The sequence below is a fragment of the Panthera pardus genome, unplaced genomic scaffold (assembly GCF_024362965.1).
Source record: "Panthera pardus isolate Hobbes unplaced genomic scaffold, ASM2436296v1 HiC_scaffold_6, whole genome shotgun sequence".
NCBI lineage: Eukaryota > Metazoa > Chordata > Mammalia > Carnivora > Felidae > Panthera > Panthera pardus.
The window spans coordinates 75057099-75082613 of NW_026526991.1; the positions used below are offsets into that span (position 1 = coordinate 75057099).

General features: G+C 35.8%; 1 protein-coding gene across 2 annotated transcripts in view; it reads left to right on the plus strand.

Moving 5' to 3' along the window:
- Positions 1-25515, plus strand: part of CPNE8 (copine 8) — a 232092-nt gene that overhangs the window by 57908 nt on the left and 148669 nt on the right. For both annotated transcript variants that reach the window (XM_019452437.2, XM_019452438.2), the window contains exons 5-6: positions 7299-7338; positions 22345-22421. In XM_019452437.2, the coding sequence (XP_019307982.1) occupies positions 7299-7338; positions 22345-22421 (117 nt within the window). The remainder of the gene's footprint in view (positions 1-7298; positions 7339-22344; positions 22422-25515) is intronic.

Genomic DNA, 25515 nt, shown 5'->3' on the forward strand with positions numbered 1-25515 from the left:
TTTAAAAGTGAAAGTTTTGGCGCTTGGGTGGCTCAGTCAGTTAAGCCTCCGACTTCGGCTCAGGTCATGATCTCATGGCTCCTGAGTTCAAATGCCCTGTCGGGCTCTGTGCTGACAACTCAGAGCCTGGAGCCTGCTTCACATTCTGTGTCTCCCTCTCTCTCTGCCCTCCCCCACACGCACTCTGTCTCCTTCTCTCTCTCTCCCTCTCTCTCTCTCTCTCAAAAATAAACATGAAAAAAATTTTTTTAACATCAGAGTTTCTTGTTCTTCCAATACCAAAAAAAAAAAGGCCCAAAAAACAAAAAATTCACAAATAACCAAAAATGTACATGACTCAATGTATATACTTGCATATGGGAATCTCAGTATTTTGAAAATCACAAATATTTTCCTATTACTTGCATTTTTCAGATACCTTTTTATGCCATTATGTGTGTGTGTGTGTGTGTGTGTGTGTTTCATTCATTTTATGCTGCATAATTTTCATTGTTTGAAAAAACACTATTTATTTAGCCAAACATTTACTGATGGATCCTTTGGCTGGTTCTATTTTTACTATTACATATAATCTTGCAGTGAGTATCCTATTGGGTAAATTTCTTATATATTTTTTTCATTTTCAGAATGTAAATTATTCAGAGTCAGATTTTAGGATGAAAAGATGTATGTGGTTTATATACACAATGGAGTACTACGTGGCAATGAGAAAGAATGAAATATGGCCCTTTGTAGCAACGTGGATGGAACTGGAGAGTGTGATGCTAAGTGAAATAAGCCATACAGAGAAAGACAGATGCCATATTTTTTCACTCTTATGTGGATCCTGAGAAACTTAACAGAAACCCATGGGGGAAAGGAAATGGGAAGGAAAAAAAAAAAAAAGGAGGTTAGAGTGGGAGAGAGCCAAAGCATAAGAGACTCTTAAAAACTGAGAACTGAGGGTTGATGGGGGGGTGGGAGGGAGGGGAGGGTGGGTGATGGGTATTGAGGAGGGCATCTTTTGGGATGAGCACTGGGTGTTGTATGGAAACCAATTTGACAATAAATTTCATATATTGAAAATAAAAAGATGTAGATAAGAGTACTCTTCATGCTAATCTTTGAGACCAACTTAGAAATCTTTTTTATGTTAATTTTTAAAACTTTTAAAAATTTAATAAAATTTAATTTATATTAATTTAATTTTTTATATTTTTATATGAATTTAAATTCATTTTAATTTCATTAAATTAAATTTCATTTTCATATTTTTCATTAAATTAATTTCATTTTCATATTTTATTTTAATTTAAATTCATATAAAAATAAATTTAATTTCTGTCTGTCTCATTGTTTCCCCTTTGTTTTATTTCTTAAAATTTACATATAAGTGAAATCACATGGTATTTGTCTTTCTCTGGTTATTTTGCTTAGCATTATACTCTCTAGCTCCATTGATGTCATTGCAAATGCCAAGGTTTCATTCTTTTTGATGGCTGAGTAATATTCCATTGCATATATACACCACATCTTCTTTAACCATTCATCAATTGATGGACACTAGGGCTCTTGTGTCCATCAATTAGCCAAATAGACATTTTGGCTATTGTAAATAATACTGCTATAAACATAGGGGTGCATGTGTCCCTTTGAATTAGTATTCTTGTATTCTTTGGGTAAATACCCAGTAGTGCAATTGCTGGATCATGAGGTAGTTCTATTTTTAGCTTTTCTATACTGTTTACCATAGTGGCTGCACCAGTTTGCATTCCCACCATCAGTGCAAGAGGGTTCCTTATTCTCCATATCCTAACCAACCCCTGTTGTTTCTTGTATTGTTGATTTTAGCCATTCTGAGAGGTGTGAGGTGATAACTCATTGTAGTTTTGATTTGCATTTCCCTGATGGTGATGATGAACATCTTTTCATGTGTCTATTGGCCATCTGTATGTCATCTTTGGAGAAATAACTGTTCATGTCTTCTCCCCATTTTTAAATTGAATTATTTGTTTTTTGGGTGTTGAGTATGATAGGTTCTTCATAGGTTTTGAATACTATCCTTTTATAAGGTATGTCATTTGCAATATCAGGTATGTCATTTCTCTCATTCCATAGGTTGCCTTTTAGTTTTGTTGATTATTTTCTTTGCTGTGCAGAAGCTTTTTTATTTTGATGTAGTTCCCATGGTTTATTTTTGCCTTGATCCTTGCCTTAGGAGACATACCTAGAAAGAAGTTGCTACGGCTGATGTCAAAGAAGTTACTGCCTGTGTTTTCTTCCAGGATTTTTATGGTTTCAGATTTCACATTTGGTCTTTCATCCATTTTGCATTTATTTTTGTGTGTGGTGTAAGACAGTGGTCCAATTTCATAGTTTTGCCTGTTGCTGTCCAGTTTTCCCAGCACCGTTTGTTGAGGAGACTTTTTCCCATTGCGTATTCTTGCATGAGTTGTTGAAGATTAATTGACCATATAATTGTGGGTTTATTTCTGGGTTTTCTATTCTGTTCTATTGATCTGTGTGTCTGTTTTTGTGCCAATAATAAACTGTTTTGATTACTACTACTTTGTAATATAACTTGAAGTCCAGAACTGTGATGTGTCCAGCTTTCCTTTTCCTTTTCAGGATTGCTTTGGCTATTCAGGGTCTTTTCTGGTTCCATACAAATTTTAGGATTCTTTGTTCTAGTTCTGTGAAAAATGCTGTTTGTATTTTGATGTGGATTGCATTAAATCTGTAGATTGCTTTGGGTAGTATGGGCATTTTAGCAATATTTGTTCTTCTAATCCATGAGCATGGCATATATTTCCATTTCTTTGTTTTGTCTTCTTTCATCAGTGTTTTATAGCTTACAGAGTACAGGTCTTTCACCTGTTTTGTTAGGTTTATTCCTAGATATCTTATTATTTTTGGTGCAATTGTAAATGGGAATATTTCCTTAATTTCTTTTTTGGTTGCCTCACTGTTGGCCTATAGAAATGCAACAGATTTCTGTACATTGATTTTGTGTCCTGAGACTTTACTGAATTCGTTTATCAGTTCTAGCAGTTTTTGGTGAAGTCTTTCAGGTTTTCTGTATATAGTATCATTACATCTGCAAATAATGAAAGTTTCACTTCTTCCTTACCAATTGGGGTGCCTTTTATTTCTTTCTGTTCTCTGTTGTTGTGGCTAGGACTTCCAGTATTATATTGAATAATAATGGTGAGAGTGGGCATCCCTGTCTTGTTCCTGACCTTAGAGGGAAAACTGAGAGATTTTCCCCATTAAGGATGGTGTTAACTGTGGGTTTTTCATATATGGCCTTTATTATGTTGAGGTATGTTCCCTCTAAGCTTACTTTGTTGAGGGTTTTTTTTTTATCAATAGTTTTTTATCAATACTTTTTTTATCAATACTTTTTTATCAGTACTTTGTCAAATACTTTTTCTGTGTCTATTGAAATGATCATATGGTCTTACCCTTTCTTTTATTGATGCAATTTATCAAATTGATCAATTTATGAATATTGAGCCACCCTTGCAACCCAGGCAAAAATCCCACTTGATCATGGTGGTTGATTTTTTTAATGTGTGGTTGGATTCAGTTTGCTAGTATTTTGTTGAGAATTTTTGCATCTGTGTTAATCAGGGATTTTGGCCTGTAGTTCTCTTTGTTGATGGTGTGATTATCTGGTTTTGATATCAGGATGATACTTGCCTCATAGAACAAATTTGGAATTTTACTGTTTTTTGGAATAGTTTAAGAAGAGTAGGTATTAATTCTTCTTTAAAGTTTGGTGGAATTTGCCTTTGAAGCCAAGATCCTATATACTTTGTTCTCTGAGCGCCTTGCCTATGTTTTAGCTCCAATTTTCAGAACCCATTTCTGTTTCATTTTGGTTGCTGTCTGCCAACAGGCTCCTGTCACCATCACAAGCAGCTGCTGCCAGGTGACTGTTTCACCACTGTACCCACTTGGCCCTGGCTTCTTAAGCCCGTGTCCTACTGAGCCTTTATCACTTATATCATAACTGTGGCTATTATAGAATGTCACAAGGGAATGAAAAGAAAGGAAATAGTGCTTTCAAAAGGATGATAGCAATCAAATGTTTGTTAGAAGACGAATGAGCAAAAATTGAGAGCTGGGCTAGTCATTCTGGAGAGGAAACGAAGGTAAAGAATGATTTGCCTGTATGGAGGCTAACGATTGCATTCTCATCTCTACTGAAGATGAGGCTGTGGAAGCCAATGGGTTTTAAAACGTGTTGAGTGCAAGAAATGTAATTCCACTGAACTCAGTGCTGGTTAGTCTTCAAATATCATGCCTCTTTTAACAGATAGCATTTCAAAAATCACTCTGACAAACTAGTGAGTCCAAATGAGAATGTATTGTGGTAGGGAGGCACCTGATACTTATTTCATGTTTCTAAGCTTTCTTGGTATGCTTAGCATGGACAAGGAAAGGCTTAAAGGTAGGAAGAAGTTAGGGCATTGCTAGAACTTAACACACCTCTCTAGTATTTCATGATAAATGAATGACATTGTTCAACTTCACTGTATGTATTTCAGAGACTTCAAGACTTCAAAAGAAAGCAGGGCTCAATCTCATGACCTTGAGATCATGACCTGAACCAAAATCAAGAGTTGGACACTTAACTGAGTCACCCAGGCGCCCCTAGAACCATCTTATTTTGTTAATCATTATACTCTTTACTTTAAAACTTTAATCTCAAACTTCATAACTCTTCACTTCCTCTCCCATCAGTTGGAGCTATTTTCAGCTACTTGCGGGAGAGCAGAGGGTGGAAAAAGGAAAGGGTAGGTGAGCTGGGAGGCAGAGGTGTGGGTCTCTTATCTTCTGAAGAATCTAGACCTTAAAGGGGACAGATGTCACACATTCTACTTGTTCCTCAGCCCTCAGAAGGCACTTCCTAGGACTGTCAGCTGACATAGTTTTTAATGGCAGCCACAGGCTGGACTTGTAGGCAGTTTCTGTAGCTCAGCAGCGTCTGACTGGGGACTCAGATGCTATCTTTTTCTTCAGGCACCTCAGATTTAGGAGATCCCCTTCACTTGACTTTGGGGAATGGGACGAACCTCCCCTTGCCCCCACAAGGGGTAGGAAATAGCCTGTCACTTTATGAGTAAGTTGTGAAGAAAGGTCTGACTGGCACCTCTGAGCTAAGCATATTAGGATCTTTTGTTTTTAGCTTTGGACCTTAGCTGGAATTCCAGAAGTACAGGAAAAACTCTAGTCAACATCTGTTACCTCTAATTGAAAGGTAATCTTTAGGATCAACCCAAATCGGTTACTGCCAATTCAGTAGCAGCTTCAAGTTTGCAAAATTAACATTAGTAAATTTAGGCAGTGGGATGTACCCTTGTAGGTGTAAACTACTTAACTTCCTGCTTGCCAATATGATCTTTCTTAATAAGAGTATGGCATTCAAACATGTAAACGCGCGCGCGCGCGCGCACACACACACACACACACACACACACACACACACACACACACACTTTAACTATTTAGGATGTGGGGTTTATGTCTGAGGGTAAGGACCAGAGTAGTCTTGATACTTTTAGAAAAGTTAGAAGGAAAAGTCCATTAAAGGAAAACTCACGATAATTTCAAATGCATTATAATCCAACATATTATCTAAAGCCATCAGAACTATGCTGCAAATTACATATTTTCAAGAGAGTAGCATTCAAAAAGCTTTGTTAAAGGCAATGAAAGAAGATTATATTTGAAGATACTTAAACTTTGTGATGAAAACAAACTCCTTTTCTTTTTGCTTCTTTTAGCACAACTGAACATACCATGTTATTTTTCCCCCGTCCACAGTATACCCTTTATAGAAAACAGTTTCCATGACTGATTCTTGGGAAGGAACCAGCATAGTTATTTTTCACCTTTGATACTGCTGTAGTTGCTAATTTCAATTTTCTCTTTAAAAGTTGTCTTGAATAAGAAAAATTTCTTGAATAAGAATTTTTTTTTTTGGTGCTAACATCTGTAGGTTTTCAGTAGATGTTGGCAGTTTGCTGATTTAAAATTGTAGGTTACAGCTGTTCAGAGTTGATCAGAATGCCCTAATGTGAAGAAGAGTAATTTGTAATTCCTCCAAGGCAGGTATTTGCCTCATACAATTTGAAAGCCAATCTGTGGTAAACATTCTTAGCTGGGGAGTACGTGAACCTCTGCCCAGCATTGGTACACTCAGTGAACTCTGTTTCTTTGCCTTTTATTGATGGAGATGCTTTGTTTCTTTGTAAAAACATTCTTGTTTAGTGAGAGTGAAGGCTTTAATTAATCTTTAAAAAGGCAGTTAATTTTTGGTAGGAAGCTATGGACAAGGAATGTGAAAGGAGTATAATTTGGGAGAAACACTGGAGCCAGTGTTGAATAAGAAAAAAATATTTTCCTATTCAAGACTTCATTTATTTGAGGTTGTTTTGACTGGTAGCAACCTTTCCATTTCTAGAATTTCTTTAAAATGAGAGGTTAAGGTAATAGTGAGTGATGTTTTCCCAGAATCTTTCTAAGAAATCATTTATTTCCAGTACCAACTGGTCAAAATCAGGACCTAACGTAGTACTATATGAATGTATTTATCTTTCGTAAAATATTCGGTTTCCCTAAGTCCAGTGATTGGGGAAAAGTAACGTCTCCTTACTTTAGCCAAATTTCAAAGTCAACAGTAGCATTTAAAATATTAAATAGAAGTTAAAAGGTACACAAACGACAGACTGTTCCCAGTACCTGCTTGCTTATTGATTGATTGATTGATTGATTTTAAAAGATTTTATATTTTTAAGTAATCTCTACACCCAACATGGGTCTTGAACTCATAGCCCTGAGATTAAGAGTCGCACGTCTCACTGAGCCAGCCACGTGCCCTGAACCTGCTTATTTTTAAATGGTATCTAGAGGAGAGGAATTGCAGTTGTTAGGGAGTTTTAAACAGTTAGGATACTACTGATTCACACAAAAGAGAATGGTTTTTGTGTTTTGTTTTACTTTTCAAACTTTTTTTTTTAATGATAGTACAAAAGAGAAGTTTATAACTTTCTTATCAAGCAGCAGAATTAATGACTGAAAATATCAGGACTTCTACTTAGGTTGTGGAAATAAAAGGACTCAGAGATTGTGAATTGTCTATTGGCATATAGACTAAAGATTATAAGAAACTTCTTAATTTGCTAATTTTTCCCTACTGGTATATTTTTGGTTCATTATAATGTTACTTATTTTTTGGGAAAATACTGATATTTTTTCTGTAGCTCTCTATTTTGTGGAAATAATCTGAGTTTCATATTTTAATCTTTTAGGTATGATGTTGACTCAAAGAGCCCCAACCTGTCCAAACATGTAAGTTCACACTTTATGTTTTTAGGATGATTACATAATATAGACCGCAAAATCATAACATATGATTGGTATTTATGTTGATGCATTAATATTAAAGGTATATTCCCATAAGTTTTCATGTAATAATTGTCATAGAAAATAAATAACATTTTTAAAGGATCCTAGAATAGCACGTGAAGGAAATTCTTAAAGCAAAGGTACCTTTAGTGTGTGAAATGGATTAACCTTATTTATTTATATATTTTTAAAAGAAATTCTTTCAGTTCCCTGCAATGTTTGAAATTAATTCAGGTTGAGCAAGATGAAGCCCGTGTCATTTGGAGAGGCTTCGCTTGTGCGAGAATGAGAAGTACTTGGGTGTAGGGCAGAGTGATTTGCCATTCTTCAGTCCTTGTGGCTCATTTGTTCAACCATATTTTCTAAGTGCCTCCTCATGCTGGCACCATGTCTGCTTCAGAGGGTACAGTATGAGCAAGATGGACATACAGAGTCTGTCCTCAAGTTCACTTACAGTCTCTTTTTTTCTTTTTGGGTCCTGATCTTCCCTCCTTCTACCTATTCCTCTTTTCTCAAGAGCTCTACTTCCCAGGCCATAACTATTCCCTGGGGATGTTTTTAGGTTCAGGGGCAGCAAAGGCCTCAGAGCTAGGCAGATGCAGAGGTTGAGGTCTGGAGGGAGAGTTAGGTCAAACTAGCAGGAAGAGCTGAATGGGGGTGGAGGGGGTGCTGTTTGAGAACAGCATTCTGAAAGTTTAACCAGGTACCAAGTGGAATCTGAATACATGGATGTAGAATTGGCAGCCGTGTCAGAGTTGAGAGGTGGGAGGCTGGCTGGAGTCATGGTCATGCCCAGAGGGTCAGGCGGGTGAGATTTTTTTCACTTCTCCATTGTTGTAGCCTACTGACTAGAACAGATGGATATGATTTCCAATGTAGTTTGGAGAGGAGGGATGTCTTAATTCAGAGAAGAGAAGACACATGAGAGGTAATCCCAAGCTAAGAGGTTGAGAGGCTGATTTGGGGAAACTAGGAAGCTGGGTATGGTGGTAAAAATCACAATTTACTGTTCCTTTCCTTCATTGTAAAGAAGCTATGATATTTATTTTTGTCATGAAGCAAAGAGCAGAATCATTTGATGAAGGATTCAAAGAATAGTCTTTCTGATTGACTTTTCTACAAATTGAAAGCAAATACTGTAATAAGCTCATTCCTCCCCATAAGTAATGCTCATTACCATTGCCATGCTGCCTTCCTGCTCCTCATAAGACTCGGAGCATTGTGGCTGGATATTTAAATTTTATTTGCAAAGCTTTGTGTTGGAAGTTTTCCAAATTCCACTGGAAGAACCAGAAAAAGAATTCCATTTTCTAGTAAAAAATTTAGTTGCAAGGAAAGAAAATGCATTATATTTATTTCACATGTAGGTGGTTAATATTAAAGAGATTTAGAAGCATCTCATAAATGTGATGTGTAGCTTGTCCTTGTAGGAGCTACAGCCAAAAACAGGCCTGGAGGGTTGGGATTGAGACAGCAATTTTCTCTATTTCTTTTTCTCTGAGGCTACATATTCTTTGCATTATGACTCTTCTCTGAGCTTCTGTTTCTCTCTGAAAACCAAGTTTCTCTGTTTATTCATCTTTGTGCATGTAGGAAAAATGAACTCCCTAAACTCTTGAGTGGACATAGGCTTTCAAGTGCCCATTCTCCCTGAATATAATTTCTATGTTTCTCAGTTCAAACTACTTTTTAGAGGGCATGATAACTTGGCAGTTAAGGACTTTCCATAGGGTTGGATATTTTGAGGCTGAGTGTGAAGGTGGTAACATGTGGTCCTTACCCAAGTGGTGGCCTTGAATTCAGGGAGAGACTAGTATATGGGATAAGAAGGTACCTCAAACATGATATAACTATATTTTCGTTAAATAATCCATACTGAGGTATGTACCATAGAAGGCATGAATGTACATATCTTTTAAAATATTTTTTTTTGCAGAATAGCTTTTTATATGTTCCATAAGAAAGATTTCGTGTCTTCCTCCTGACATCTTGACTCTGCTTCACTCTCGTGCTATCTCCTTTACCACCTTCTTACTGCTGCAGTTCTTTTCAGAGCAGCCTGGGTTTCTCCCATCTTACTCTACTGTGTTCTGGTTTTCATTTCTGCTTGAACTATTCTGACATGGGTTAGAGAAAAATATCTTGGCCTCTCTTCACTTTCTGCTTTACCTGTCCTTCCCATTATTTTGGATACAATTGACTGTTCTTAACAAACTCATCTCCTCTTAATTCCACAGAAATGTCTCCCTCACTTCTTTTCTTACTTCTTTGTTTACTCATTATCTATCCTTTTTCAGTTTCTCTTCCTCCTCCTCTCCCTTATTATTGGTTTTTCCTGGTTTTGTTTTCCATTGTCATCTCATCTCAATAAGCTCTCCTTGGGAAATCTCAGCCATTTCCATGCTTTACCCTGATGACTCCCAAGTGTCTATCTCTCTTTGTACCTTAGCAAAAACAAGTTTCCAACTGCTTGTTAGCTAGTCTGCAGAAGCCTAAAACTCAAATTATCAAAAATGTATGACCTCTTCCATTCTGTTGTTGGTCCTCTGCTTGTATTTTCTATCTTGAGAATTATCATCATCACGGTATACTAAGTTAGAAAACGTGGATGTATCGTTAACCTCTTTCTGTCTCACATACCACATCTTGTGAGCTATAAATCCTGTTCATTATAATGAAGTATTATTTCTCTTCTGTCTTCTTTCCTTTCTTACTGTTACTTAATTCAGATTCTCATCACCTTTCTCCCAAAGTATTGCATAGCTTCCTATAGTTCCTGTGGTTCATATTACCTCACATTTTAATGTATTTGTTTACAGTAGTCTCTGTATTATATTTCTTAATATTAAGCAGTCAGTACAAATTAGTTAATAAGTGCCTGAGCTTACAAATGGATGAAGCATGTCAGATGAGGAAGGAAATGTGTTTTGGAATTGTGATATGAATTGTTAGAAATTAGTGTCCCGAATTTCTGTTAGAAATTAACAACAAAAGCCCTTGCTATTTGAAAGCATCCAAGTACAGATTTTATAACTCATTCAACCCAAAATGAGTTCAGGAGCGATTTAGATTAGAGAAGCCAATAAACAAACTAGGTCTACTCCCTGAGGATACAGTTGTTTAAAAGTGTGATTGTCGACCTGCCAACTTTGCAAAGTGAAATAAAAACTGGAACCTTTTAGGAAAGACTGCTAAGTGCGTGGGTTTGCATGTGGAGTGCAGGCACTTACCTTTTACAAAGGGGATTTGGTAGCAAGAGAGACTCCTTGAGTTAACAATAATAAAATCTTTTTTTTTCCTATTCTCATTTCTGATAATTTTGACAGAAACCCATTTCGGGATGACTTTATTTGATTTCCAATATTCAGGGATCTTGGGTCAAATTCTTAAATTTTTGGTACTAGTAGGGAAAATAGAGATATAATATAGCATTGTACCTTAGATTCCTAATACTGCAAATGAATACAGGGTGAGTGGATACAGGATTGGTATACTTTTAACTGATTTTATTTATTTATTTATTTATTTATTTATTTATTTATTTATTTATATTTTTTATTAAAAAATTTTTTTACACTTATTTATTTTTGAGAGACAGAGCACAAGTGGGGGAGGGGCAGAGAGAGAGGGAGACACAGAATCTGAAGCAGGCTCCAGGCTCCGAGCTGTCAGCACAGAGCCTGACGCGGGGCTTGAACTCACTGACTGCGAGATCATGACCTGAGCCGAAGTCAGATGCTTAAATGACTGAGCCACCCATGAGCCCCTATTTTTTTTTATTTAATGTTTATTTATTTTTGAGAGAGACAGAGACAGAGTGTGAGCAGGGTAGGGGCAGAGAGAGAGGGAGACAGAATCCAGAGCTGTCAGCACAGAGCCCAACGTGGGGCTTGAACCCTCCAGCCCACGAACCGTGAGATCATGACCTGAGCTGGAGTCAGACACTCAACCGACTGAGCCACCTGGTCGCCCCTTAACTGATTTTATTCATGGTAGGAAAGTTTGTAGTGGAGAAACATGCACCAGCAACATTACATGATGCAGGCACTGGAATCCAGGGACATTTTCCTTAAGAGGTTTTATCCATTTTATGATTTTCTAGGGAAATTAGTAAAATATTAGCCCCCCCAAAGTGTTAGATCCTGTGAACAAAATCTGACATTTTGAATTCCAGTTTTGTTCTCTAAGTTGCTGTCGAGCCCACTCATCTTAATGCCATTAGCAGAACTGCATAGCATACTTTCATTTGAATAATTTAATTGCACCAGCCAAATCATTAATGAAAAGATTAATAACAGGCCCATAATTGGTGTATCTAGGATTCTGGTGTATCTAGGCGCTCTAGACCAGATGACATCAAAACTGTACTTTGTGTACTAAATTTTCATACACACCAGGCAATCCAAAACGCATTTTTCCATTTGGATGATCTTGGAAGGTACCTGCTAAAATTTTTGTTTAGACATGTTAATAGCTCATTGGATTATTTGGGCCATGAAATACCAGCCTTCAGTGAGGGTGTGTATGTTCTTCAGTATATTTTCTAAATATCATATATGTATAAACTTCCACATGTAGATCAGTTGTTTTGAAAATTTCATTTGAAAGATAATTGTTTGGACCATGAGGTGCATTTTCTCATAGAAAGTGGGGTAATATTTTTCTCATCAGAAGAAAAACCAATTTAACCCATATATAACTGAACCAAATTCTAATGTATTTTCTTAAAATCAGGCAAACAATAAATATATTTAAGTGCTGTTCAAGTGCTCAGTAATGTAGCAGTGTAGAAGACAAACAAGGACCCCCTGTCCTAAAACAGCTTACATTTTGGAGTTGGGGAAGTGGAAGGGGCAAGATTTATTTAATAGAAACAAATGCAAAATGATTAAGATAACTTACTTCTTTATACACTTAAAAGAAATTGATAGTGAGAAACAGTGACTGATGAAGAATGCTAGCTAGAAGCTTAGGTTCCTCTCAACCAGGTGGAGTGATTCTGCACAAGTTCTCATCCTGGGTATACTTATGCAAAGAGAAGAAGGGAACTACTGATAATCTAGAGAAAGAGCATTCCAGGTAAAAGCAACAGCAATGCAAGGACCTTGAGTCAGGAAAATATTTGGAATGTTGATGTGACCGAAGATAGCTACCATATATGGGATTTTGTGAATGATAAGGAGAGCAGAATGAAATAGATTGAAAAGGTACACAGAATTCAGATGATGCAGAGATTTGTAGGCCATGGCTTCAAAAAAAGTTTAATGAATTTCACCGGAAGATGATTTATACATTTAAATAACAACTGACAGCTGAAGTGGAGAATGGGGCTGGGAAGCAAGACTGAAATTAAGGAAACTGTTGGAGGAGAACATGACTGGTTTACCTGTGAACTGGATCTGGTCACTCCCTTCCCTGTCCTTGAAAGGTATGTTCTGCCCACTGGCCTGTTTCATAGACATAGTCTGAGAGAGTAATGGATGTTGAGACCATCTGGACTGAATGTATGACTGAACCCCATTAAGGCCTCTGTAAAAAAGTTGTGATTCTGGCAGGCAAGTGTGGAGATCTACTCATCTTGCAGCCATCCAAGACAGCCTCATAATGTAAGTTCCCTTGCTTATTAAACCTGCCACCTACCAATCTGGAGGGACCTGCCTTTTTTCTTCAGTCTTTCCTTGCCCTCTAGGTATGGGTGCCAGTTTCAGATTTTACCCGGGGAACTCCCCTGGTGGTGACCCAAAAGAGACCAACTGTAAGGCTATTGTGATTTGGCTAAATGAATAGTATTTGGTGGGTATAGCCCTTGAAGGGCTAAGAAGTGGTCAGTTTTGGAATATGTTTTGGTGATATTATTGCTGATGAATTGGATTTCAGGTGAGAACATAAGAAAATAATTTAGAATGACTCTTACGTTACTGGCGAAAAGCCACTGAATAAATGGTGTTTAGTTTATTGCGAGGGGTACATCATGGAGGAAGAGAGTGAGGTGGTGGGGTGAGATTGGAGAACTCAGTGTTCAGAATGGGTTTATGTTGTTTGAGACCCCAATAAGCATCCAACTGGAGATATTGACTAGGCCATATCTGGAGAATAGAAAGATGGTTTTGCAAACCATCAGCCTATAGAGCTGGAACTCATTAAAGTTACCTTAAAAAAAAAAAATCTATCTATATATATATATATATATATATATATATATATATATATATATGCGCCTGAAAAAAATATAAATGGAGAAGAAAATAGAATTTAAATTAGAAATTTTGGTGAACTGAAGCATTTAGAAATTTGAGGGAAGAATATTAGCCAGAATTCGCATTTTTAGAAGCTGGTCAGAACATGTTACTTTTCAATTCAAACCCTTCAGTGGCCTCCCTCTACACTCAGGATAGAATTCACGGTCCTTCGGGTGAAGAACCAGACTCCTGGTTCTCTCTTTAATTCTTTTCCTTGCTCATTCTGTTCCAGGTCCACTGGCCATCTTGCTTTTCCTTGAATGCCCAAGTATATTCTTGTTTCAGAAACTTTGTTTTTGCTTTTCCTCCAGCCTGGAATGTTTTTATGCCAAATATTCACATGGTTCTTTTTCTTACATTATTTAAATCTCTACTAAATTGTCGCTTCCTGAGAGGCCTTTGCAGTAATAACTTTCTTTTTCTATAAACATGCTTTCAGGCCCTTACTAGATGATGAGAGCTAGCTTTTTAAGCATATTCAAGCTAAAGTATTAATGACTGATGTTTTATAAATGAATTATGTTTCCATTTGCATTTCCAGTAAGGGCTTGTAGAATCTTAGACTTTAAGAGACAATGCCTGAATTAGGTCTGATGACAGTATCTTCAGCACTCATTAAGTTATATTAGGTGTGATTGTTTGCATGCAAAGCTGGCCCTTATTTCGAATTCAATATTTAATAATGATTTTGAATGATAGTATTACATTATATTTAATACTATTATCTAGTATCGGATAATGCTATATTATATTTCATATTATTTAATAATAAGTAGTAGTAAGTTTTCTAGTTATTTGGCCTGTCAACTGTCTTACCATGACTACCAGCAGAGAGAATATTTAACTTACTTTCTGTAAGCATATTACACTTCTCGCTTCTTTGCTAATGAGAACAAACATAAAGTGATATGCCCCCAAAAGGTAAATATTTTCCATACGTTTATCTCTGAATAGTATAGCTTTATTTTGTAGTCTCTATATAGCATGGTTTTCAATTAGTTAAATATATATGTTGCGAATAATTTTAAAAATTTGTTAATTTAGCTCAATGGCCATCCCTCATTGTTGAAAGCTTAATTTTCATTCAGTGGCTTACTGCTTTCATTTGGACTCTTAACAAACAAAAACTATTTTTAAAATCAACATTTGTGCTGAGATAAAAGAAATACATTCGACTTTAGAGTATAATTTTGAAACTGTATTTGTAATTTAACCATTGATGTCTAGGTTTAGAAATTTTATTAATCTCTTGGAGGTAGAATAGCATTTTTGAATTATAGATGGATCTATCCATTAAATAGACAAATCCCTGCCTTAAAAAAGTTGTATTATTATGTTAAAACGTGACAAATTGTTTCTTCCAAAATATTGAATCCAATTGTTTCATGTTGAGTTTGCCTTATTTTCAAAATAGCATATAGATGTGCTAACAACCTTAAAGAAAGTAGAAGTCATTATTGGGGAATGGAAGCACCTATATTTGATTATTATAAATGATTGCCATATTAGCATAATATAACTAAGTCACACCTCAGTCTTTATAGTTGATGTGATTAGGATGAATTAAATAGAGAGGTAGTCAGCAATATTAGCAGGGAATACCAGCAATAAAATAGATAATGCCAACAATAAAATTTCACAGGTAATATAAGCTTTCCTCATTAATTTTTTCTGCAATGGTTAAAATATTGTAAAAGCAAAATATTTTGTATTACTTTATCTTGCTCTTAGTGGCTTAGCATGAATATGCTTAATATGAGTTAAATGATCACAAAATGGGTATGAGCAATAAATGGAGGCAAATAGTCTATCTTATCAACAAATAGAATGATTAACTACTGAACAGTTGACTGCACCCAATTACTGAGCTGTGTTAAAACTTAGCTATCATAAATCAGTTTAATGTCTTTTCATCTAAATTATCTATTAATTAGAGATATTATATTTTCAGATGTTCCTTGATCACATCATAAAATAGGAAAGCCATTTACAGACTATCTTTATAAACTTTTAGGAGAAAGATGCCACGCTTTTGAGTGCTTATGAAATTGTTTATGATGATGCTGATGATCAACTACAGTTGACTGGTTTTGTGATAGTGTAGAAATCAGAAATTTCACTTACCATGAAGGCCTCCTGGTTCACTATACCATTGTTTTAAAAATGTCATTCTTTTACATATGTATGTTTATATGTATACTACTTACCATGTAAGATAAGTTAGTGTATAAGGCACTTTAGGATTTTATAATGACACTTAATATGGGTATTTGAATGGGCTATGAGTGTAAAGGGGATATAAAAATACTTTATCCAGGTAATTATAGTATCTGCAGTACTGGAATCTAGTAGTCAGGGATAAGTTTTAAGTACATAGTAATATCCTTTTAACCCCAGGGAGGTAGGGAGGAGAAGAGAAGCATATATTTATTAGATGCTTACCATGTTCAAGTATTTGTTCTAACGGCTTTGCGTATATTATCTGCATATATAATCTTATTAAGTACCTTGCATATAATATCTTATTTAATCCTCCCAATAATTTATATATAGGCATTATTCATTATCTCTATTCTATAGGTCAGGATATTGAGACATAGAGTCATTAGTAAATGATTCAGCCAGAATATAAACACAAACAGTATAGACATTCATAATTCTCACTCTTAAGGAATATGTTATACTGTTTTGCTAAATAAATAAATAAATAAACAAACAAATAAATAAATATAAAAGATCTTTTATAAAGGATGTATCAGAATTTATACTGGTACCTAGCAAGCAAGCAAATAAACCAACAAAACAAGTTCATTTATTGTAAAGTAAGTTACCTTATTAATATGTGTGGAATTATTAAAGTACATAGCATTAATGTAATTTTTATGAATATAGATAAGTAGCTAGCCACAGTATAATATGAAATGTAGTGGAGGAATTGATCAGTAAAAATTGGTATGAAAAAATAATGAAGTAATAAGTTTGAAGGAATTAGAATATTTTGCTCATGCATGCAATTAAAGGAGACGCTCTTCTGAATGTTAAAAAGAAAAAGAAGAGAAATACAGTTGACCCTTGAACAACATGGGGTTTAAGGGTCCCAACCTCCACAATAGTCAAAAATCTGTGTATAATTTTTGACTCCCCCAAAACTTAACCGCTAATAGCCTACTGTTGACCAGAAGCCTTACTGATAACATAATCAATTAATACCTATTTTGTGTGTTATATGTATTATATACCCTAATCTTACAATCAAGTAAGCTATAGAAATAAGAAAATCATAAGGAAGAGAAAATGAATTATAGTACTATACTCTATACACTGAAAAAAAAAATCCACATATAAGTGCAACTGCACAGTTTAAACTATCATGTTGTTCAAGAGTCAACTGTGTATTTGTATAATAATCAGCTAGACTCTGATAGTATAGCAGGGTTTCCTTGGATTTTTGTCTGCATTGTATTAGTAATAAAACTAGATTTAAGTAGTTATAGGAGTAATCCAAAGACTCCTTCTGATGTGCTGATAACTTTTTAACTACCTATGTAACACAAAACTCATGGTTATATTGCTTTGTGTGCTATGCTTTCTGTTTTTTTCTTGTTTACTTTGCACTGCTAGATATTTCAGATTTAATACCAGCATATTGTATTCAGGGCGATATTGGGATATATTCAGGGTAATATTGGTAGAATGCATCCTATATACTAACAACATGTATTTATGTATGTTTAAATAGATTTCAAAACTAAGTTCTATCTGTGTATTATTTAGATTATAAAATAATAATTAAATTTGGCAAATATTTATTGATCTCTTGGCCATTTGAGGGAAAGCACAATAGTTAATATGGCTGAATAAATTGAAGCATTTCTCAATTGCCAGACACCGTGAACTAGATTTGGTCTATGTGTGTGTTAAAGCTGTGGAAACATGCCTGGATTTATTACTGCAAGTTCTATTTTAATGTAATTCTAATGACTCATCAACTGGAACACAACACCATAGTGAGAAACAGTAAAGCAGTTTGTGTTAAAGGTAATTTTTATTTCTATCTTTATCTAACTACAGACCACAATATCTAAAAATAGCCATTAAAGGACACATGTATTCTGTTACCATACTGTGTAAAATGCATACAAAATGTGAAGCATTGAGATGAGTAAAAAATAAAGATTCTGTAGAAATTTCCACCGCAAGGAGTAGTTAGTTGACAAACACTATATGCTGATTTTTTCACTGTGAGTAGTAAATGTGTTGCTTGATAAGGAGTACGGAAGCACAGACAGATTAAAGGAACTACAAAAATGCTATAAATATTTAGGGGCAAAGTGTGCAATAACTATAGAGATAGTGTGTACAGATGCATGCCATAGCTTTTTGGTATACATTTTATTTTATTATTTTAATTTCCTTTTTGTTCATCACTGATGGTATTTGTGTGTTCTCCGTTTGCTAATACGTCTTCTCTCGTAAGGATATGCTCAGTACTTCAGTTGTGTTTTCTTGAGTAATGACAGCACAGAACAGCTTTTGGTGAGACTTGGCCATATCCATTTAACATGTAGTATGCACAGCTATCTATCAGTATTAATATTTTTTAGAAAAGAGTTCCAGAATCCCCCATGCTTTTCACTGCTAACGCAGAACAATGATCTATTCCAAATCTTTAGTATTCAGCACTTTCTGCCATGAGACTTAGAGAAATTTAGGTTGTTTTTTTTTTTTTTTAACCCATAAACATACCTGTAAAGTCTCTTTTGAAATTGGGAAAGACATGTTGCTACTAAGGATATTTAATTTAAATATGTCCAGGCTGTACCTTAAGTACTTTCTAATTACTCAGAATCAAAATTTAAAATGATTTGCACTTTCATGAAGGTGTTGTAACTGAACTAATGTGAATTTGCTCCTTAGTGAGTCACCAAGGTGGAGATAACACCAGATGGAGTTGTCACACAAAGGAATCAATTTGCAGCAAATAAGGAGATCATGGGGAATAACTTCCAAAGCCCTGACTCTCCGAGCAAGAGTGGGTGGATTCTTTTACTTAGGGTTAGGATGAATATTTAGAAAGGGGAACCCTGTCATCATATGTAGAGGTGGGCATAAGGTTGCATGTTCACCTTAAGAAAAAGGCCTATACCTATATTGTGTGTTATGTTAATGAGGCTTGTGTTCCTCCTTGGACAGATAATTTAGCATTATATTGAAGTAGGAATAACTGTCCTTCACTCCATAGTCCGTCTGCGCAGGTATGAGTCTGTGGTTGAGCTCAAACTGATCTGGATGGTCTGGGCCTCTGGAACTCTTTGCCAAGCCAGTCGTTATAGCTTAAGGGGTAGTTTCAGTTTCCATCATGGATGCTGTGCCCGTTGGGCCTTTTGCCTGAGTTGAGTAATAGATAAACTGGAAAGAACTTAAGGAAAAATGTGGGACCCAAAGGTCATTGGGTACAGACAGGTGAGCAATACAGGTTATGTCTTGGGTTTAGCTGGTGATGATGTCATTCTGGAAGCCACCAAATTTCAGATCCAGAGTATTTTCTGTCCCTCCCTTCTTGTCCCCACTGTCCCCCTCCCCATCCTCATCATGTGCAAGGATAGTTTACACCAAATCCTGTCACTCTGCTCTGCACTGTTTCCTACCACTTGCTACAACTTCAGTTTGGGTCTTAACACTTGGCTTCTTATTAACTGCTATAGCCTGATTGATCCAGATTGCAGATTTTACCTCATTTGTCAGTCCATTCTTCACACTGGTACCCATGTAATCTGAATGTACTGTTCTAATGGTACCCCTGCATTGCTAAAAGACTTCCAGTTGCTTCTGATTATCCTACGACAACTTCCTTGTTTGTTTGTATTTGACCGGCCAACTGGACCTTCTACAGTCTGACTTGGCTCTTCATCTTCAATTCTCCCCTTTACTTGAAGCCCATTCTTTTCTTATTACATTCTTGCCTGTAACTCTGATCTGTTCTCTAGGATTATTTAAGGGAGGAAAAATAATTCTCCCTCTACCCTTCTTATTAGCCTCTGTAATAAAAAAGACGATTAATAGGAGAAAAACAAATGAAAGTTTAATAACATGCTATACCTCCTGTATACATGGGAGATACTAAGGAAAATGGAGTAACTCCCTGAAATGGTCCAAGCCTTATACCATCTCTAACTAAAGACAAAAAATGTTGGTGAGTGGGGAAGCGTTATGGGAGGTTTTCAGGCAAAGCATTTTAAAGAGGGCATAGTTTATGCAGATTTAAGTCTCTGCCTTCTCCACTGAGAAGAGATTTAGTAACCCCCTTCATCCTAGGAAGACAGCCTTAGAAATGGAAATTTTTCTTATAAATGTAAATGTCTCCTGCAAAAGGCTAACTTCTAACCTGGTTTTCTGAGCTTCCCCCATGTCTGCTATTTCTGAAAAATAATTAGCCTAAAATAATCCTTATGCCAGGGCACCCAGGTGGTTCGGTCGGCTAAGCATTGGACTCTTGATTTTGGCTCAGGACATGATCTCACAGTTGGTAGGATCGAGCCCTGTCAGGCTCTGCACTGACAACATGGAGCCTGCTTGGGATTCTCTCTCTCTGCCCCTTCCTTGATAGCACTTTCTCTCTCAAAGTAAATACATAAACATTAAAAAAATAATAATCCTTATGGCAAAGAGATATTTTTGGGTAGCCAATTCTCTTCTCTTTTAACTGGAATTGTAACTGTACTCAAGGAGTTCACTGCCTGGAGTGCATTAAATTGAACACAACCGAAGGAAGTGTTGAAAGCAAAGAACTTTTTATTACTTTTCACAAGTAAGGAGCTGGAGGCAGCTCTCAAAGCACTGTCTGTCCCTGAAATTATTTTTTTTTTTATCATTAATTTTTTTATTATTTTTTTTTTTTTTATTATATTTTTTTTTGTTTATTTTTTACTTTTAGTTATACATATTCTATTATTAGGCACTTGGTTCAATTCCATATGCCTAGAATGTCACCATGCTAGTACATGCACCTATGTTCAAACAACAGGTGGAAAAATAGGCGGAAAAATCTCATTTATAGGAGGGGATCCTAGTTTTATAATGAGCTAAAGGTAACTAACTGCAGGACAACTTAGGTGAGGGGTGGGGTGGGGGAACTTCTGCAGGTCCTCAACTCCAAAATGTCTCAGACTGACTCAGCTGGTTCCTGTAAGGGTCTGTAAGGGGTTATCAGGTGAAAGAAGCACCTACCAAGGGACTAACAGGTGAAACACCTTACTGGGTATCTGTTGGGAACTGCTGGTTTTTGCAAAGCGAAACACACTCCTTCCCTGCTTTTGTCCTTTCCCCCTCCTCCCTTCTCCTGATAACTTTCAGCCCTTTGATCTGAGTAACTTCCCATTGTATCCTAGCTAACAGAATATCCAACTCTCTTCTCTCCATGATCTGATTTCTACTTGGCTCTCAAGGCTTACTGCCTTTGGGAAATATTACCCTGACTATCCTAGTCTCCAGCATGGACTTCCTTCATCAGACTTAGAACACTCTCTCCTTTACTTTTTAGAACTGAATACATAGCTTTTACTTGCTAGGCATTTAAAATTTTTACTTATTAAAAACTTTGAATATTTTGTTTCTTCATTCCTGTCCATCCTTCTTAGGGCTTCCCATGGGCCAGTTCTCTACAATTTAGGGAGATCTTCCACCTTCTCTTTTAGGACAGATTGAAATCCTATACAAGCTAAACTAGAGTGTGTGTCTCTCTCTGAAATACTTCCATATTTTCTTGATTCAACACGTCCAGATGATGTTGGAACTCGTATTTTATTGGCATGTGAAATTGCATTGTGTTTATGATATTTAAATTCTTAGGCAGCATATTAATCTGGAATCAGAACATCTGGGTTAGTCTGCTATTTCTGACTGCTCAGACCATGAAAGAAATCAACCTCCTGTATGATTAGGATTTTCTTTATATGTGAAACAAAGATTAATAACAGATCTTTCATTGTGCAAGGTTATTCTGAGTCTTGAAAATAAGTATAAGATTGTACTTGAAATAAGGTACATCTAGTTTGTACATTAATGAACTTTACAATGTATTACACTTAACCTATTTTTAGGTATGTAACATATGCTAATATTAACTCGTGTAATATTAACTCGTTCCTCCTCAAAACAACTGTGAGGGGAACTAGTACAGGTTAGCAATGAGGAAACTGGAGAGCTTAATTAATTGCCCAGTCCCAGGTAATGAGTGTCAGTAGTGGAACAGACACCTGGCTGTGTGGCTTGGGACCCCCTCTGTAGCCACCTCACATAGCCTGTGTGTAGGTAACGCTGAGTATTGTTAACCACCTCTGCTCTGTGTTTTCACAGTCTACCTCCTCAGCCCAAAGCTTACTAGTTTCAGAGATATCCAAAGCCAACTGTGGATTCAAATCCTGGAACTTCTTTCTACTGTTGTTGTAATTTCAAGAAGAAAAAGAAAGTAAAAGCAGTTTCCCGCTTACTTGCATTAACAAGCTAGCTGCGATAAAAGGACAAAAGGCTTTGCCAGTTTGCAGGAAAATGACATGCTAAAATTCATGCTTGTTGAGCTCATTTTATTCATTATTGGGAGTCGGGGAATTCAGTATTTCAGCAATGAAACCAATACAGATATGATGTACAAAATATGTAGTGTAAAGACAGCTTGAGAACTTATGAGCTTTAATCCTTTTGTCTATTTTAGGACTTTCTGGGACAAGTGTTTTGTACATTGGGGGAGATTGTTGGTTCTCAGGGAAGTCGCCTGGAAAAGCCAATAGTGTAAGTATTTTTTAATGCAGACAATGAAATGTTAACTCTTCAGTTTTTATTTTGGTAGTTTGGAATTGGTAAATATGTGGTTGTAGACCAAAAGTGGGTTTAAAAATCTTCCTGAGTTTTTTCTTCTAACAAAATTGTTCTGACATGTTTGTAAAGAATCATTTATATTTTAGCTGTCATATGCCCTGCTGCAGAATGTTCACAAAATGAAAGGAGGAGACTTAAAAAAGCAAATGTATTGTTTTCTGTTTGGTTATAGTATTAATTCTTCTGTTTTTAAGAATTAAACATTTTGAAAAAGGTATTTTCCTCCTTTGGGCTAGGGACTATATGTAGCACCATTCTTCATACCGTATGTTTAATAAATGCATTTCTACTGATTGAGATTGTAATAATTTTTACTACAAAATTGGGTGAAAAAGAAAGTAAGTGTATAAAGATTAAGAGAAGATGATATCTCAGAATTATGTATTCTTCCTTCACTTTCAGTCACTGGGATCATATTTCATTTTCAATTTCAGATCAATTGCATGGGATGATCCTATTTTTCTCCAGTTCCAAATAAGACAGCAAACTAACTCCAGATATTTCTCCTAAATCTTCCCCCTTACTATCCTCCTTCCTCCTACCCTCACCCAATCTCAATTATTTGGATTCATTTAACTGTTCATAAAAATCAGATGATTTAGTAAGAATACTGAGAAAATTGCAGAACTAACCACAATATCAAAAGGTTTGGGAAATTTGGAAGTCAGATTCCTTTAAGAATCTCAAACTCATAAAATAAATTTGTCAAAACTTTCCAAAATTATTCACCTTTGACATCCAAATACTTAAATGTCCAAGGGCATCATTCTCACATTATCTGTATAAAATTGAACTTTATGTTTAGTGTATTCTTTTCAGGTTAATAAGAAATCTATGAATTCTCACTTCTCACTTATTAACTTATTACTTAGTGCCAGTTTGAAGACTTTTGCATATCAACTACCTTTTTTAACATTCTTTCATGTATAATTTTTTTTATCTTTGTAGGATTTGTAAGCTTATAATTCAAATATGTTTATGCTCACTTTAATATGTCAGTAAAAAGTAATCTGTAAGACAAATGCAGATAATTTTATTAAGTATATATAATTATTACTGTATTGTTGAGTCTAATGATTTAGGCCCATGAAAATTCTTGGAAGGTCACTGAATCACCCTTTTTACTGAAAAATGAATCAATAACATACACAATGCTACCTCAGAGGTGCCTTTAATATTCTTTGAGAGAAAACAAAAGCAATTAAAATAGAGAATTTTTATTTCAGTGTAACAGAATAGAGATTTTTATAGAACTTGCACTCATATTTTTAAATTGATCATTTTACTGGTTATTTTTATCTGGTGTTATTTTCTCCATAAAAGGAAAATATAACTCTACTTTCATAAGACTATTAAATTACTTAAAATTCTTCCCAATAGAAAATTATTTTTATGTTGGTCTTGAAACATGTTAAAAAGTTGATATGTTATTGGTTGGGGCATGTGGTGAATAGAATATAGTGTGAAATGTGGCCCTTGTTCAGGTCATTCGACAATTTCCATTAGACAAGACCAACAAAAACACAATTAGGCTAAGGGGTGAAGATGTCTAGAGTAATGATTATGCAAATGTTGAGAGTATTTTCTGGCAGTTGCATCATGATTATCTTATGTAATCAGAAAAGACGAGATGCCCTTTAGATTTTTCCTAGCTCCTGCTGAGGTTGGAGTAGCATAAGTGAGACAAAGCCTTGGAAACCTGTTCAGGCAACACGAAGCCATTGTAACCACCTGCTTTGCTTCACCTATAGGGTATTTTGTAATTTAGACAAGTTTATCGAAAGTGTTGATATTATATCTATCTTACTGACCAAGGTAGAATTCATTCAATGTTGTAAAGTGTATGTAAGTAATCTTTTATTCAACCTTGGACCTTACTAGGCAGTCTTCTCAGGCAAATAAGTATTAAGAAAAGGGTTACTGAGAGCAGATGCATCTTCTGTTCAAATGGCAATTTACTCCTTTACCTCAACATCAAATGAAAAGCAATGAAAATCATTTATCCTTTTTGTTTAAAAGTGTAGTTGGGTTGAGGAAGAGAGTGAAATGTTATTTTCATGGAAGTTTTATCTACCCATAATGTCGAAGTAGCCCTTAAAATTAGCAGGTCCACTAGATGGATGCTTTCAGATTCCACCCTCATCCCTGATCACCTTTAGTCACTGCCATGTATTTTTTTTTCCTGTACGTGGTTTTTCAAATCGATCGAATGGAGAGATGGGAAAGTTGGAAGGTATGTGATACTTCAGTGGAGGAGAGAATGGTTTTGGAAGAAAGGGTAGAGCCAGGGAGAATATTGGAGATGATGTAAGGTCAGGGAAGTGTTTTCTCACAGGAAACTCAATGACAACCATAACTTCTAAAGGAGGATACCATGTTTTATCACATAATACATAAACATAGTGGAATATCTTAAAGCATGGCAGAAACAATAAACTTTGCATTGGGAAATAATACGTATCTGACATCTTTACACTCTTACATCCATTGCTCACAGTCCCCTCTGTCTCCTCCTGCCCTGCCCTCACCCCCACCCCCATGGAGTGAACCTGCCCTGGTCAGGGCTTAGCTATCCAGTCAAAGATAACATTGTAAAATGGTCACTAAACATCCCATTGTTTTTCCATGGTTGATTCATTGTGGCTGGAGATAAAAATAGAATTTGTATACTCTCCTGTTGTAGCCGTTACTTTTGCGTATCTTGTTAGGGAGTTGGAGGATTTTCCCTGTCTGGAAGGGTATAGGCTTTGGAATTGTAGCACAGGACACCTCCGGAGGCAGATTATCCACCTGCGATTAACAAAATTGACTCATCCTGAATTTAGAAAGTCTCCCTGTGTCTCAAATGTTATTTATCTTAAATAGCATTATCCAAGTGATTTAGGGCTTATTCACCAATTTGTTTTAGATGAGAGATTTATTTTCCAGTTAGTTTTCCTTTTAAATTCTAAGTTACTCCAAAGATTCTATCGTTTTCTTCCCTTTAAAGCCTTCCCTTTAAATGGTC